Source organism: Tribolium castaneum, chromosome 5 (assembly GCF_031307605.1).
Source record: "Tribolium castaneum strain GA2 chromosome 5, icTriCast1.1, whole genome shotgun sequence".
Taxonomy (NCBI): domain Eukaryota; kingdom Metazoa; phylum Arthropoda; class Insecta; order Coleoptera; family Tenebrionidae; genus Tribolium; species Tribolium castaneum.
Window position 1 is genome coordinate 10,813,609 of NC_087398.1, and position 15,373 is coordinate 10,828,981.

The following is a 15,373-nucleotide window of genomic DNA, read 5'->3' on the forward strand; positions in this document are numbered from 1 at the left end:
ATAGTCTAATGTCAACGATCTTTGGTCCATAGGTGTATTTTGAGGTAGTGCATCAAAGTGCCTAATTAAATTTTTGAGAAAATGTGTCGTTGATTTTTAATTTCTGTTTTGATATTGGGGCAGCTTTTTTCCCATGAATTTTGGTAAAATTGTAAATCACTTCCACAAAAGGTCTCCACCAGGGTGGTGGTTTTCAAAAATTTATTGCATTTGTCGTAAAATTGGCACGCGATCATTGTTGGGTCTGAAGGTTGAGGCAGCTGGTAAGAGTTTTTTAGGCCCGGATTACCATTTATTTTATCTGTTTACTGTAAATGGAATGTTAATCTTTAAATCTTACGGCAAGGGTTCATGCGAATTGTAAACGAAGAATTCGTTTGTGCTTAGACCAAAATAGTCATCAATTTGAACATCTGATGTAATTTTTTAATAAAAACATTTTTATCACGTTAGTGTGCTTATTCCGGTCCTGGCTTTAAAACCGCCCGATGGGACCGTGCCGCTAGTTGTAAAATTTCTGCAGTCAGTACTGTTATTTGGGTATGTAGTGGGTCCTTTTGTAGCGGAGATTTATTACTACTCAATCTTGTCCCTCATAAATTATACTGAAATTTCCGATGAATAATATCAAAATGGCTTTTAATCCAATTCTAACGATTTTTTTCAAGTCAAATTTTTGCAGAATAAATTATTTCGTATTTCCGATCCATTGATGTAAAAAACAGCTAATGTGATTTTTTGGTCAAATGGTTTTTTCTTTTTTATTGGACAAATGAATCAATAGAAAAAAATATTTTTTTTCCTAGCGAGATTGGATATCAGTGCAGTGGAATATACTTATTTAATATTTTTTTTCTCTCTTCTAAACCTCTCAGAAGAACTGTAAAGTGCCTGAGTGTAAAACTTGACGAACCCGGTACAGTTAGGTACACGTTTTTTGTGCATTTGAACACATTTTTAGTTAAAAAATCAGTTTTTTACTTGATTTTGCTAATAAAAACCGAAAAGGCATTTTAAAATTTGATTTATGTAAATTGAAATTATTTTAGAAAATCACTTATTTTAGGTACATGTTTTTGTCAGAATAAGCCAAAAGTAACCAAATTTTAATAAAAATGTAGTTATTTTTGTAATTTTTTACTCTATTAAGTGTAGTTTTCAACCAAAAAACGATCGATTTCACCAAATTTGAACCTAATTTTGTCAGAATAAATCAACAAAAAATCCGCATATTAGCTCAAAGTTGACGGTATTTTGACCATTTCAGATAACATAGGTGGTTTTGAGATAGATTTGCTCAGAATAAGCCAAAAGTTCAAAAGTTTTTCAACTAGAATTGCATTCTTTTCACAAAATCGCGTTCAAACAAGTCGAAAAATCACCAGTAAAGTGGAGAGTAGGTAAGTATAGAAGTATAGAAAGTAATGTTCCTGTTCCCATGTTTTTATGTTTTGCGTGCATTTAAGCGTGTTTCTTCCATTTTGTTTCTTAAGCTGCGATCTCGTGAGATTTTGCCATAAATGCTAAAAATAATACTAGATTGTTTTTGAACAGACTTTGTCAGAACAAGAATGGACAAAGTATTCGTATCTACAACCAAAGTATAGGTCAAAAAAAACCTTAGTTTATATTCTGTGAAGCCAAAAAGTTACCAAATTCGGTAGAAAATAGCATAATTTTTGTTTTTGTCGTGCGTTTATGCAAGTTTTAAATACTGAAAAACAAGATTGTTTGCAAAAAAACTCGAGAACTTGCTAAGACACGCCGAACAGTAATTTACCAAAGTAGACAGCATTTGACTTATTTTGGCATATTGGACTCGTTTTAGATTATCTTTTAGCAAATAGCACTTTTTTGCACTTAGGTATTAATAAGGGGTAAACCGCAACCCAAATTTTGTACACCAGATTTCCCTTTTTGCTTTGATTTCCCCTGATTTCCCTTGATTTCCCCGGATTTCTTCAAGATTTCTCCTGATTTCCCTTGATTTCCCCGGATTTCTTCAAGATTTCCCCTGATTTTTTCTAGATTTCCCAAAATTTCTCATGATTTCCCCAAGATATTTCCTAATTTTTCAAAATTATTACCCAAGAATAAAATACCGCAGATTTTCTTCATCATAATATGTATTTTTTTATTTGTAATAAATATTAAATCATTGGAGATGTTCATCTTATCGAAATCAAAAGACCAGTGTTTTAATATGATTATTTGATTTAGTGATTTTTTAATTTTTCTTGATGTAATAAAATGGCCATTTGGCGATTTTTTTATTCTACTGTTGAAAAATTAATACCAAAAATTTATGAATGTGTCTATAAGAGAAAACGTTGAACTATACAAGTAAAGAAAAGTACATTGATAAGAACGAGATGTCAAATAAATCCGAGGATAAAATATAATCGTAATATAAGCAAAAATATTGGTTCATGTAACTTATATATACAGATTATACGAATCTGAGATTACTTCACGAACTATTTTGTTTTAAGTTTATTATACAGAGCGATTTTTTAAAACGAGCCACCCAGGATATTTCAAAAAATAAACAACCCGAACATTTACCAGATTTTCAAAATTCATTGTGAGTAAAATTGCTAATTAGTCTAAAATTACAAATTTTTCTGTCCCGTTCCAGTTCTTAAAATGGAAAATGGTAACAGCGCATTTGCATTTTTTTTGGAGTGAAATAGAGCCACTGAACTGAATCCCAACAACAAATTTAGAACCAATAAAACCCACTTATTTAAAGAAAAAAATATTTTTGAAAATTGACAGCTGTTATTAAAGGATGAGACAGATTATAAGCATTTTTACATCAAAAAGCGCGCGAAAATTATTTTCAACAGCCTCAATTTACCAAAGATGACTTTTGTCATAAAGATTGTATTAATTGAAAAAACGTCTTTTCTTTAGTTTTTGCACGCTATATATATAGATTATACTCTTTACCATCATTCATTCATCATTAACCATATGGTGAAGCTCTATCAGCGCAAACATAATGTCAATAGGGCTCACAAAATCTCATCTCAAAAATCTGAAAATCTGATTTCCCTTGATTTCCTCGAATTTCCCCTGATCTCCCCAAGATTTCCCCTGATTTCGTCTATTTTTACCCCTCGGGTATTAATAAATAAAAATATTATAATATTACAATAAAAAAAAATATATATTTTTTTACAATATTACAGTAATAATAAATAGTCTTTATTATGGGCGAAGTTTAGCCAAAGCTACTCCAACTTAACGAATAGAAAAATAATAGGTAATAATAAAGTTTACAACATTGTGTAATAATAATAATTAACATCTTTTACACAATTCAATCTTTAGTTTGGAATCGCGCAATTATCTATATCTTTATTCTGAAGACAGTAGGTAATGCTTTTTCCTGTTTGTATTTTTGTTTAACTGTCCAATAACTATGCACTTTACCGTACCTAGTCCCCAAAAAATTTCACTGAAACAAATTGCAGCAATTTTTTCAGCCTCAACCTTGTGAAATTTTGCTAAAAATGCTAATAAATTAGTTTGTTGTCCAGGTTTGCTCGGTTTAGCCTATTCTTGAGCAAGATTTCATTAAAACAAGCGGAACAATCAAAATAGGTTGAAAAGTACCTTTGTTTGCGTTTTACCGAACCAAAAAATTGGCCAGAAAATAGCATAATTCTAAATAATAAGAAAATATAAATAAGGGCCTAATTAAATCTTTCGCTGTTTGGTTTAATTGAGTTCGCATTTAGAGCAGAAATTAATTCGTTTTGCTTCGTGAAGAAATCAATTTACTTCAATTAATCACATTTCGTCAAAATTTCTTTTAAACGAGCCAAAAAATCAACAAATCAAATCAAACTTCAGATTGTTTGCTTTGATTTAATTCGTTTTTGAAAATTACCAGAGTGTGCCTTTTTCTGGTTTTGTGTTAAACATTTATTTTGCTTACCTCACAATAATTTTTGCTTGGAATGCTCCAGTTCCCCCAATACGGGTCTCTCATAGCAACACTCTGATTGGCGCTGCACGAGCAATTATAATCTAAGGCCCTCTTTCCACTTGTATTGAGAGGGAAGTTTTTCCCAATAAGAGCCACATTTTCCACGGCCTGAAACAGCCCATAGTACGCAGCCACCACCCAAACCACCCACTCACCTTATAAATAAAAATAAAGGCAATCAGCGTGGCGAAGTTCTCTTCCGTAAACCTAGTAATGTAACAGACAAGTGCACTCGCATCAATCGCCACCAAGACGAGCAAAATAATCGCTGTCCAAGTCCCGATCCAGAACCTAAACGACAAATAGTCCCAACCCACCGACATACAAAAATCGTAAACTATCGTCTCAAACACCAGCACCGGCCCAGTCGAGCCCAGAATGGTCAACGGCTGACCCGAAAAGAACCCATAACCCATCCCGCACACGAACCCGGAGACCAGCGACTCCATGGCGGCCATGTTCCCGCCAGTGGCCTGCGCCAGCAGCCCCCCGAAGGTGATGATCGGGGACAGGCAGGCAAAGTAGAGGAAAATCCAAGAGGCGATGCATTGGGTCGCAAAAGCGTCCTTGAAGTCCGACCAGTAGAAGGGTACTTTGCGTTTGACGTCGTTGATCAGCCCCCCGAACAGGATCCCGCTCCGGGCGAGTCCCGACTCCTCCCGGATTCTTTGCTCCTCTTCTTCCTCGTCGGGCTCTTCCGGCTGCTTCTCCGGGGGGCGCTTCCGGACGTCCTGCGACGGGATGGCCGCTGGGGGCTCGATCCGGATGGCGGGGTCCCACTCCCCGGGAGGTAGAACGGTCACGGCGTCCAGGAATTCGTCGATTCCGGCCAACAGGTGGCTCGTGTTTCGGGCCCTGACAAATTTACAAATGATTAGTAGTAAAAAAAGGAAAAAACATCGTAAAAAGCAGACTAAAATCTTTAAAATATAAAAATGGTTTTAGCAATTTTTTTCAAAATTCTTATTTTTCGGAGAAAGCTTTAACAAATTTTTTATTTTTCTTATTTGGCCAATTACGGCAAAACTATTTGAAAAAGTGGAACTATTTTGATTCTGTATTATGTAAAATAAAATAAATGTAAAATTCCCAAAAGTTTTTTAGATTTTTTAAATATCACCTATTTTTGCTTTTATAAGCAATTTGCGAGAAAACTATTAGTCGGAGAACAATAATCTTTTTTGAAAAAGATAGATAATTAGAAGAGCTTTCCAAAGATGATAAACTTCATGAGTTATCTTCAATAGTTCGGGAGTTATTGCATGATAAATGTTCCGGGTACCGTAAATCGACAAAAATCTCGACGAAAAATTGAACAATTATATTTATTTTGGATAACCATTGTAGAAAAAGTCCATTAATTGACTTTTAAATCACGTTAAATTATTTTCAAGTATACAAAAATAAATGGAATCTTTTAAATTTCTTTACATTTTTGGACGTAGTTTACAATATTCATTACTTTAGCCAACTTGCGTTAGTCGATAATGCGTAATTTTAGAAATAATAGATTGATTTTTTTGACGAAAACAAGCACAAAAACTTGGAACCTTAGAACATAGAACTTCCACTATTTTAAAAGGAAAAGCTCAAACTTAAAGTGGTACAAAATGGTTAGTGGCAAGTTTACAAGTGATTAATAATAATGATAATAATAATAATAATAAAAATAATGAAAATAATAAAAATAATAATAAAAATAATAATAATAATAATAACAATAATAAAGAAAGAAAATAAAAAAAGAAAAAAAATCTGGGTGAAATGGGACTTGAAGATGACTGGGAATAAAAGTGATTATTAAGAAAAATGCATAATAAAATACATAGACATACAAAATAAAAGTATACAAAAAAACTTCCAACACAAATGACCGGAAAAATTTGTGCTTAGAAAATTGGCAAAAAGTAAAAACAATCTGTTGAAATTTGTATAGTAATTGGTTCATTACCAATACTTTCTTTATAAAATTTGGTTTCTATTGTCTCATATTTTGGTTTCGTGTTGATGGCGTAATTTTTTAGTTTATTTTGACTGAATAGGGACAAAGCCACATTAAAAAAAGACGGGGTCTTTTTATCTTCAGGGTGAACACGAACGACTTTGAACAATTTTTCTCAAATAGTTATAATTAGTACATAAATGGTGTCTTAAAATTTTCGAATCCCAAGTTCAGAGCATTGTAGAAAATCACTTGTGTAGTGTAAATATAGAAACAAATAATAAAAATTCTGGGCTTCCCCACAAAATATATTGCTTTAAAGATCACTCTATGAATTACGTTTTTTCTAAATGCAGGCTTTATGGTGTAGATGATTGTGGAGAATAATAATGCCAAACATTTTTTTAATTAGCTTTATTTTGGAGTAAAAAAATCTTAAATCTTGGTAATTTCCGTCTGATTTTTAAGAAAAATTACGAAAATTTAAGATCGTTTTACATTATTATTTTTCACAATAATCTACACCATAAATACCAATAAACACTGAAAATTTTTGTCAGCATTCCAAGAAAACGCATTTCAAAGTACTCCTGAATTGCACTACTTCAAACCAATGTGGAAAATAAGAATGTAAAACGATTTCTAGAAAAATTAGCTTTATTTTGGAGTAAAAAATCTTAAATTCTTGTAATTTTTCTTAAAAATGAAACGACATTTACTACGAAGAGTTTTATGTATGCACGCTCTATATTGTCGCTTCGTCAGTTTTAGAAGCAAAGTTTAAACATTTGAAAAGTATGAAGTATTTAAGTAAAACGTAATTATTATTATTGAAAACGTCACTAAACTTTGTTTCTTCTTTTATTTTTGATATTACAAGAAATTTTCGATGCCGATGCAAAAAATTGCTATAAATTGCTTCCAGTTTCTAAAATCAAAAACAATGTTTTCTAATTATTTTTAGGCACCATACATACATTAAAAATTGAATATATTACTCATATTAATTGGCGCTTAAAATATATTAGGGGTGAAATGTACGAATACTTGAAACTGACATTTTGTTGATTGGTACAAATTTGTTTTTAGTACAGATTATGCCCATACATAAATATAACAATATTTTTTTCATTTTTTGTTGCTTTTAAATAAACTGTTTCATATATGTAATTGTCTTTTGAGTACCTTTATGTTATTAACGAGTTTAATTTTAAATAGTTTATTAAATTAATAAATGAGCATTATTATTACATACTCAACACTAACTTAATACAAAAATCTACGTGTTTTAACGTTGCTTGTAATTTAAACGACTTTAAATCAACGTGAAAAAAAATAAGAAATTGTATGTGAAGTTACGTATCATCCAAAATATAAGATTTAGATATGAATTTTTACGTTTTCTATACGTTAAATATTTGTGAGCGTTTTTTATTATTCCATCTTATAAAACACGTAATATTTAAAGTTAAAGTGCATTTTTTAGTTTACGTTGATCTAGACAAACACATAATATCTAAGAAAAAGTAACGTTTTATAGACGTTGAATTTCTTAACGTACTTTTTTCAACTAATTTTAAACCGTTAAATTTTCAACTGGTAACATTTCAACTAATCCAACGTCATACAAACGTTGAATATACGTATGTGTGTTTATTGGGTTGTTTCTTTACATTTCTTTTTTTTCTTATTTGTTTACTTTAGTTTTCAAATGTAATTTATTTGTTTTATTTTGTATTTTAGTTTTTAATACATTCTACTATAAATATATTGTAATATTTAATATTGTAATATTTTTATTTCAAATAAAATAAGGGCAGTAAAATTTTATCCCAGAAAACCCCTGGGAAAACACTTATATGGAATGACCGCTGGTAAAAAGGTTTATACCAGTGAATATTCAAAAATTTATAGCAAAATTTGGAAAAACCAAGTTTAGTTAGTAAAAAAATTAAATTTTTAGTAAAGTCGGAAGTCAAATATATATAATTCCACAATTTCCTTTTGTTTTTTCCAAAAAGAGACTTTCAAATGATGAGTAACGATCGTTAAATTTAAGTCTCGAGACTCAATATTTAACTAACAAGTCGAACAGGAATAAAGACATTTAATGAGGAAGTAAAGTGCTTGAAAAAAATGAGGGGTATTGATATTTTAATATATTCCAAGGTATCATCATTGGTTCATAATTGTTTAATCGAATAAGAATAAGATACAATACCGGTACATATAAACAATAATGAAATAAAAAATAGAAAACGTATGATATCATTTCAGCATGATTTCATGCTTCGGCAGTTTTTTTTAATCAAGTAATATTCCCAACTATTTCGAGCAGTTTATGCTTTATTTAGTGTAAACTGAACAAAGTTATGGATATTATTGAATTTTAACGAAAATCTGCACAATCAATAAAAATAATATAATTTTTTTTGGTGTTTTTAATATCTGAATCCTAGATTATTTTAAAATACGTTTCCCATATCAACGTGTTTTCACTATTTCTCAAACACGCTTCCCATAGCAATAGGTTTTAAATTTAATTTAATTTGAAATCTTAAAATGCATAACAATATAATAAAATACCAATATCCTTAACATTTTTCGATCAGTTTATTTATTATTAGACATTGGACGCCGATGAAATTCGGAATGTGATCTGATCTCTGATCAGCTAAATATCTATTCACTTGTTTTATGTTTTATACGAAATCTCAAAAATCTTTAGTTTTCTACGTCCGTTTAAATTTAACGTAAACTTATGTTTCATTTCATTAATTATTAGTTCTGAACGAGGTTCTAAAATTATCTAATGATACAGCTCTATTCGGAGCAATAAATTTAGAAAAATAGGTGTTATATATTCCTGGGACATTTGACATTAACCCACAAAACGTTTGAATTTGAGAATATTTGCAAATGATCGAAAAATGTTGAACCTATGACTGAGATATGATTTTTATTTAATTAAAAAAATCGTGGTCGAAATTAATTTTTAAACCAAAATCTATATTTTTCTTTTACTTTTTTATAAAGAAATACGATAGTTTTGCTTTTGTCGCCTTTGACTAAAATACTAATATTCGGAAGTAAAATTACCGTTGGGGGCGCCACTGAGCTAGGTCGAAAACAGTAACCATAAATGGCGGGAAAATGTTTATTCGGATATTTTGAGCGTTGTACGAATTTTGGGGCTTCACAATTATTACATTGCCTATGCGGAATGATTATTACATCTTTGATGCAAGAAACTTATGTTGACAAATGAGAGATGACGAGGAAAACACGAATAACGAATGACTGTTTGGTTCACTTTCTTTATTGGAAAATTATTACAAAGACATTGAAAAGCCTACCTTTTGGCGTAATTTACGTTTAAATGTATCAGCAGTTGTTAATCTTTATTGTAGTTTTGTAGATTTAGCGCAGCATTTCATGATTTTTTCAGTGGAAAATTCTAACCTAAAATTCATAACACTTCACTAATTTATTGGTTTCTTGAGCCAAACTTTGTGTTCGCTGTGATCCATTACTTATAATCTTTAATTAGACAACTGTTTGATAACACTTTGTAATCAAAATTTAAATATTTTTCACTTTTTATCCACTTTCAAGTTCCAACAATAAACACATTATACCATGAAAAACTACAGAACCAAAGTCAACGTTAGTATTTACCACCACGTACTTTTAAAGTAATTCTTTCTATTGTAAGTAATTAACACTATACACGCAAAATTGTTGAACAATTCATTAAATGTCAGTTAAATGTGGCATTACGAAAATTTCTTTACTGTTTTCGACATAGTTCAAAAGTCATCACCAGAGGGCGTCTAGTTAATTTTATTTCCGAATAATAATAGTAGCCCTACAATGTTAGGAAACGAAAAGCTTGTAAACTACTCAATTTTTCCTTGTCCTTGAACAAAACACTAGATATTATTAGTAAATGCTCTTTTTTTATGAAACTTAACTATCAAAAAAAAGTGAACAAAAATTAAATTGGACAAAACCATACCTGTATGCCACTTCATGGAAGATTTCGTCCGACATGAGCGTCGCCATGGCCCTCCCGATCTCGTGATACCCGGTGGAGGCCGACACCGGTGCCAAAAGCACAAACAGGAACCTCGTGGGCACCGGAACTTCAGTCAAGTCTCCTAAATTCACCGCTGAGTTGAGTCGGATGAACACCGAGAGTGTCTTGTCGATGAAGTCGACTTCACCGACTAAAATATTGCTGGCTTCTGCCCCTGGAGGGATCTTCCGCATGAAGTGGAGGTTGTGTTGGTGGAGGTCTCCGTTCATGGAGCCCAGATCGCTGGTGCTGTAGTTGCGGTTCATGGAGACGTTGCTGGCGCTTTTGAGGATGCGGGGCTTGTCGACGGAGCCTGCACATGGAGGGGTTAGCGAAACGCGCGTGGAGGTGGTGGACGGCGTGCCCAAAGGGTGAAATTAAAGGAAAAAGCGGTGAAATGAAAAGTGAGCAGTACTTAAGCTGGAGGATCACTAACTTTTGAACGTTTTCCTTATTTACAAGTGGGGGTTGATTAATCCGTGTTTTTCTTTTATTTTTTTCATGTATTTTGTTATGTAAATAGTTTTTATTTGATGTCTTCTCAAATTTTACAGTTTTACAGTGAGTGACTGTGAGTGTAAATTTAATTAATATTTCGAGTCACGAGTGAGCGATAGCTTTACACGAACCTGGAAAATTAACTTTTCTTTACGCGTGGATTTGTGGAGCATGCATGCCGAAAAATAAAAAAAATACAGGGTGCTCAATAACTGGCGCACCAACTCAGTGGTACGTTGTTGAGAAGTAAGTGCAGATTACGGGAAAAATGTTAAAAAAATTCCTAAAGTCATATGTTAAAAAATCTGGAGCTACAAACTTATTGTGTTAACTTCTTTAGTTTTCATTATTTTTTAATGTTTTCATGTTTCACACTAGGTAATCGTTCCCTAACAAAACGACGAATAATTATTTTTAAATTTTCTATCAGACTTTAGCAGTTTTTTTAATTAAAAAAAATTAAAATCATCAAAAAAATCACAATGTGTAGATGTGCCAACACTGGGAATTATTTCCTAGGAAACCGTTTCAAAAATAATTTATTTTTATTGTTGATCAAATTCTATTGCGATCACGACTATTAGACAACGTTGCCACATATCATTTATCTAAAATACGTTATTTATCAATAACTTTAATACTAAGAATTTTTTTACTATTTTTACCTTTATATGTAACCAGTTCTCTATCACATACCATTGAGTTGGTGCGCCAGTTTTTGAGCACGCTGTATATTAACAAGAATAATTGACCAAAATGTGCCACATTTTACTAAATAGTAACCAAACAAATAGACTGAGTACTGATTATAAAATAATGAGTGAATTGAGTGAACTAACTGGATAGGTAGAATTTAAGTTAAGAACAGTTGGAGAAGTTAATTCTAATTTGGTGCCCTTAAAAGCTAGAGACAAATATGAGAAAAAAATACGAATTTTGATCGAGAAGAAAATCGAAAAAAACCTTCTGTTTGAGTGTTTGCTTACTTTTTTGAAAAATTTTCAGTACCTAGTAATATTTACCGCATTATTGTAGGCTGACTTTAAAGTCTTCAATACTGTAGTCATTCTACTCAATAAAGTGTAAAGAGTACTGAGTAAAATATCGACTTGTTGTTAACTAAAATCGTGAAGAAATGTGTTGCTAACAAGAAAAGTTTTAATTGAACAATGTAGTTACATTTCTATCAAATAAACGAAAAAATATTTGTATAAACTGATGAATAAATGTTAGGGATATTATTGAATAATAATGTTGAAAAATATTCAATAAAAGAAAGTCTGAAAAAACTATTAGATATTTATACACCAAGTGAATTAAAGGGATGTTTAACATCCTTAATTCACGTGGTTTATACAATATTTTATTCAATTTTGGACTCAACTCGAAGAAAATTATTGTGAAAGAGAATGGCAAATTTAAATCAACTCGCAGATCAACATGCTTGTATGGCTCGTAGATGTGACAACCATTCGTTTGTTTATAATAAACAAAAAAAAATTTCCAACGTGTCATTGTGTTGTGTGCCAATCGGCATCCCGAACTGATATAGCCAAATTGAACCCTCACTGAAATAGGTTTTACTGATGATGCGGACAGATGGCCTTACTGTTTTACGGGAAAAAGAAATCCTATTGGCGGATTTAAAATTTCAGGTTATTGAAGAAAAACGTGGTACCGATGCGCGGCTGACAAGTAAAAATTTCACAAACGTCAGCAAAATTTGAGTTTATTTTTTATAATACCACGTTAATTTTTCAAAGTTTTATTAAGATAGTGGTTCAAGGTGGCGTGTTTGGGTTAGACTATTGCCTACTATCGATTAGAAACAACATGATCTCCAAGAATATAACGTAGTAATGAGCTCCAGAAGGTTTTCGTAGATAGGTGCGTTTTTCCCAAAAGTGAGTTTTTTGAAACCAAACCGCAAGTGAGTCACACTGCGAGGAGACTCCCATATACAAAAGTTGCAAACATAAGGTGCCAGTTTGGCTGATTGCAAGTATGTCTTTATCATCGATTCGGTGCCGACTGTTAGTTTTGTAAACTTAATGGATTTAATAAATATCTTTAATATTAAATGTGATCGTGTCATGTTGGGTAAAATTCTTCCATCTGTGCTGTCTGTGCATCCACCTTTTCAAATACAATTAGAAAATTTTCATAATAATTGTATTTGATAAGGTTTTGACATCATTTTGACATGAGCAAAAATTTAAAAAATACAAAGTAATCGGGATTATTTTAAATTCGCGCCATTTTTAGTACGTGATGATGCGGCTAGATGGCTCCAGCTAGGAATTCATTGCCAACCATTATGTTCCGCTTCTATAAAAGTGTTATTCTATGGTGCCAATTTTTCAAAAAATTATGGAAAATATTGAAGTTAATGGTGTTGTAATACCAGAAAATATCGAAAAAGCTGCTATGGAAGCAGTTAACAACCTTGTGCCTGAGAAATCTAAGTCTTTGTACGAAAAAGAATACGCATTGTTCCGAGAATGGAGAGCGAAGCATAAAGCAAGTGGGGTGGATGAAAAAATAATTTTGGCTTATATTGCCGAACGATCTAAACGTGTAAAATCATCATCTCTTTGGTCGTATTATTCTCAGCTTAAGAAAATGTTAGCTGTTAACGAAAATGTAGACATAAGCAGGTTTGTTTATTTGTTCAAAATTGAATAAAAAAATAATACTGTTACATAGGAAGCTTTTTTTAAATCCTCCAGTAAAAATTATCTCATTTCGAAACGTATAATCCCAAAATACTGATAAATGTATCAGTTTATTAAAGTTTTAACACCTTCCAATTTTATTATGTGCGAGCCAAAGAAGTTAGAATTAGCGAAACAAGGAAGTTATTATTATAAGCTATTATATTATTATATTATAAACCAAGATTGACAATAAATAAGTAAGTTTTTATGACATTTCCGAAAAACTCTTGTGAGTGTAATTTGTAGAAAAATTTGCAACGAATTTTAAAAAATACAGAGAGCAAAAAAAAATGAGAGACCCAACAAAGTTCCATGAATTACGACAACCAAAGTAAAATGATAAGAAAGTGAAAGAAGAAATGGAATTTCGTTTCAAAGAAGACATAGAAAAAAAATAAAGACGACTAGAAGAGAAAGAAAAACTTAAAAAAGAAAAGGAAAGATGACGAAAGGAAAGGAACAATTTCAAGAAGAAAAAGCAAGAAGACATGGAGAGGTTTTCTGGAAATTAACGGAAATAAATTAACGAATTAACGAAATTTATATTGAAATAGCAGAAGAAATCAAAGAAGACAAAAAGTCAAATATGTGCGAATTACGTACTACGACTTCAGATTAAACAAATCGACAAAAAAGTCAACAAAGAAAAACATAATCTATCCAAAGAGATTGATGAAGTCAGGAAGAAAGTCCAAGAAAAAGTTAGACTTTGTTGTGAAGGAGGTGAAAGAAGAGTACTTGTTGGAAAAAGAAAACTTTTTGAAGAAAAAATAGAAACACATCAAATAAATGGACTTCGTCTTGCAGATGAAGTAGCAGGAACTGATGGATTGGAACTTGGTTTATGTAAAAGAAGATCTACATAGTCCTGCCATACTGATTCGAAAATTTTGGCTTTGGAAAAAAATGTTTATTATAGAAGAGTGTTGTAGTACTTTGGGACATGTGATCTATGGTGGTAGAGCAAAAATTATCCAATATAATTTCAAAGGTAGATAGATAGAGTCCTATGTCAGTTGCTGCAACGATTCGACGAAGTAATCCTGTTGTTGGTAATATTTTGTATTTTTACTGCAACTGTTTTATTTTTATTTTATTTTTGTGTGTTGGGGATTAGAACAAGAGTTTTGTGAAAATTTAAATATTTAAGTGTATACATTAATTTCCTGTCATTTCATTACAAATATGAAAAAACGAAATTATTTGATCAAGAAAAAGTTATTAACAAAAAGCATACACCTTGACACAGAAGTCTGCATGTACCTTTTGTGCAGATCGTCCAGAAAATGACAATGGAAACAAAATAACAGATTTCTGGAAAAGGAAGAAATTTGAGAAAATTACCAAAGCCAACATTTGTTGGAGGCTCAGTATAGGTTTTTATAAACATTTTTCTGTAATATTTGGGTATTCTTACTTATTTATTGTCCCAAAGTGCATATTATTGTTCCAAGGTACAAGATCTTGTTGTACCTTAGAACAATTTGCAGTTTTATTTCAATTATCAATAAGTAAAAACAACATAAATTTTTTTCTGAATAGCCGATGGTACAACACTTTCCCCTAATATTAAGGGAAATCTAGTGTTTTCCGTAAATACTACATCTGAGATTTAATGGAAAAAACTTTTGAGAAGTTTGAGACTATTTTGAAATAATTACCTTGTTTTAAAAAAAGTAGAAAAACTACTCTCACACTAACAACCACACTCCTCTTATCACTTGAAAAAATTGGCCCACTTTGAGATAAAAGGATGCTTCCTTCGAATTTAAGCACAAAAATTTGAAATTTGTAAGTTGAAAATCTATATCTATTTTGATTCGGATTTTTTTTCCAGAGATTTTTTATTTTATTTTACGTTTGAGTTAATTTTTATAACCATAGTGTCTATTTAATCCCATGTTATACATTTGCAAATGGTCTCCTAAAATTTATTGTTTTCACAAACAATGGTTGAGGATCCTACGCTCAAATAAATTATGCTTCTGTGTTAATTGTACCCGCTTCCATGAAATAAAAAATTTAGAAGAAATGACAGGAGTAAGGAGTTTGGAGCACCGGTCGACCAAGTGCATCCAACGGGAGAGATTATGTCTGAAAGTAAAATAAAATGTTTGTCTAAATCGTTGTTTCCTTGTTGG

General features: G+C 31.5%; 1 protein-coding gene across 12 annotated transcripts in view; it reads right to left on the bottom strand.

Moving 5' to 3' along the window:
• Window positions 1-15,373, bottom strand: part of Ndae1 (Na[+]-driven anion exchanger 1) — a 36,566-nt gene that overhangs the window by 6,829 nt on the left and 14,364 nt on the right. For all 12 annotated transcript variants that reach the window (XM_064356998.1, XM_015979984.2, XM_015979990.2 and 9 more), the window contains 3 exons: window positions 9,958-10,330; window positions 4,153-4,852; window positions 3,947-4,105 (listed from right to left, as the gene is read on the bottom strand). In XM_064356998.1, coding sequence (XP_064213068.1) covers window positions 3,947-4,105; window positions 4,153-4,852; window positions 9,958-10,330 — 1,232 coding nt within the window. The remainder of the gene's footprint in view (window positions 1-3,946; window positions 4,106-4,152; window positions 4,853-9,957; window positions 10,331-15,373) is intronic.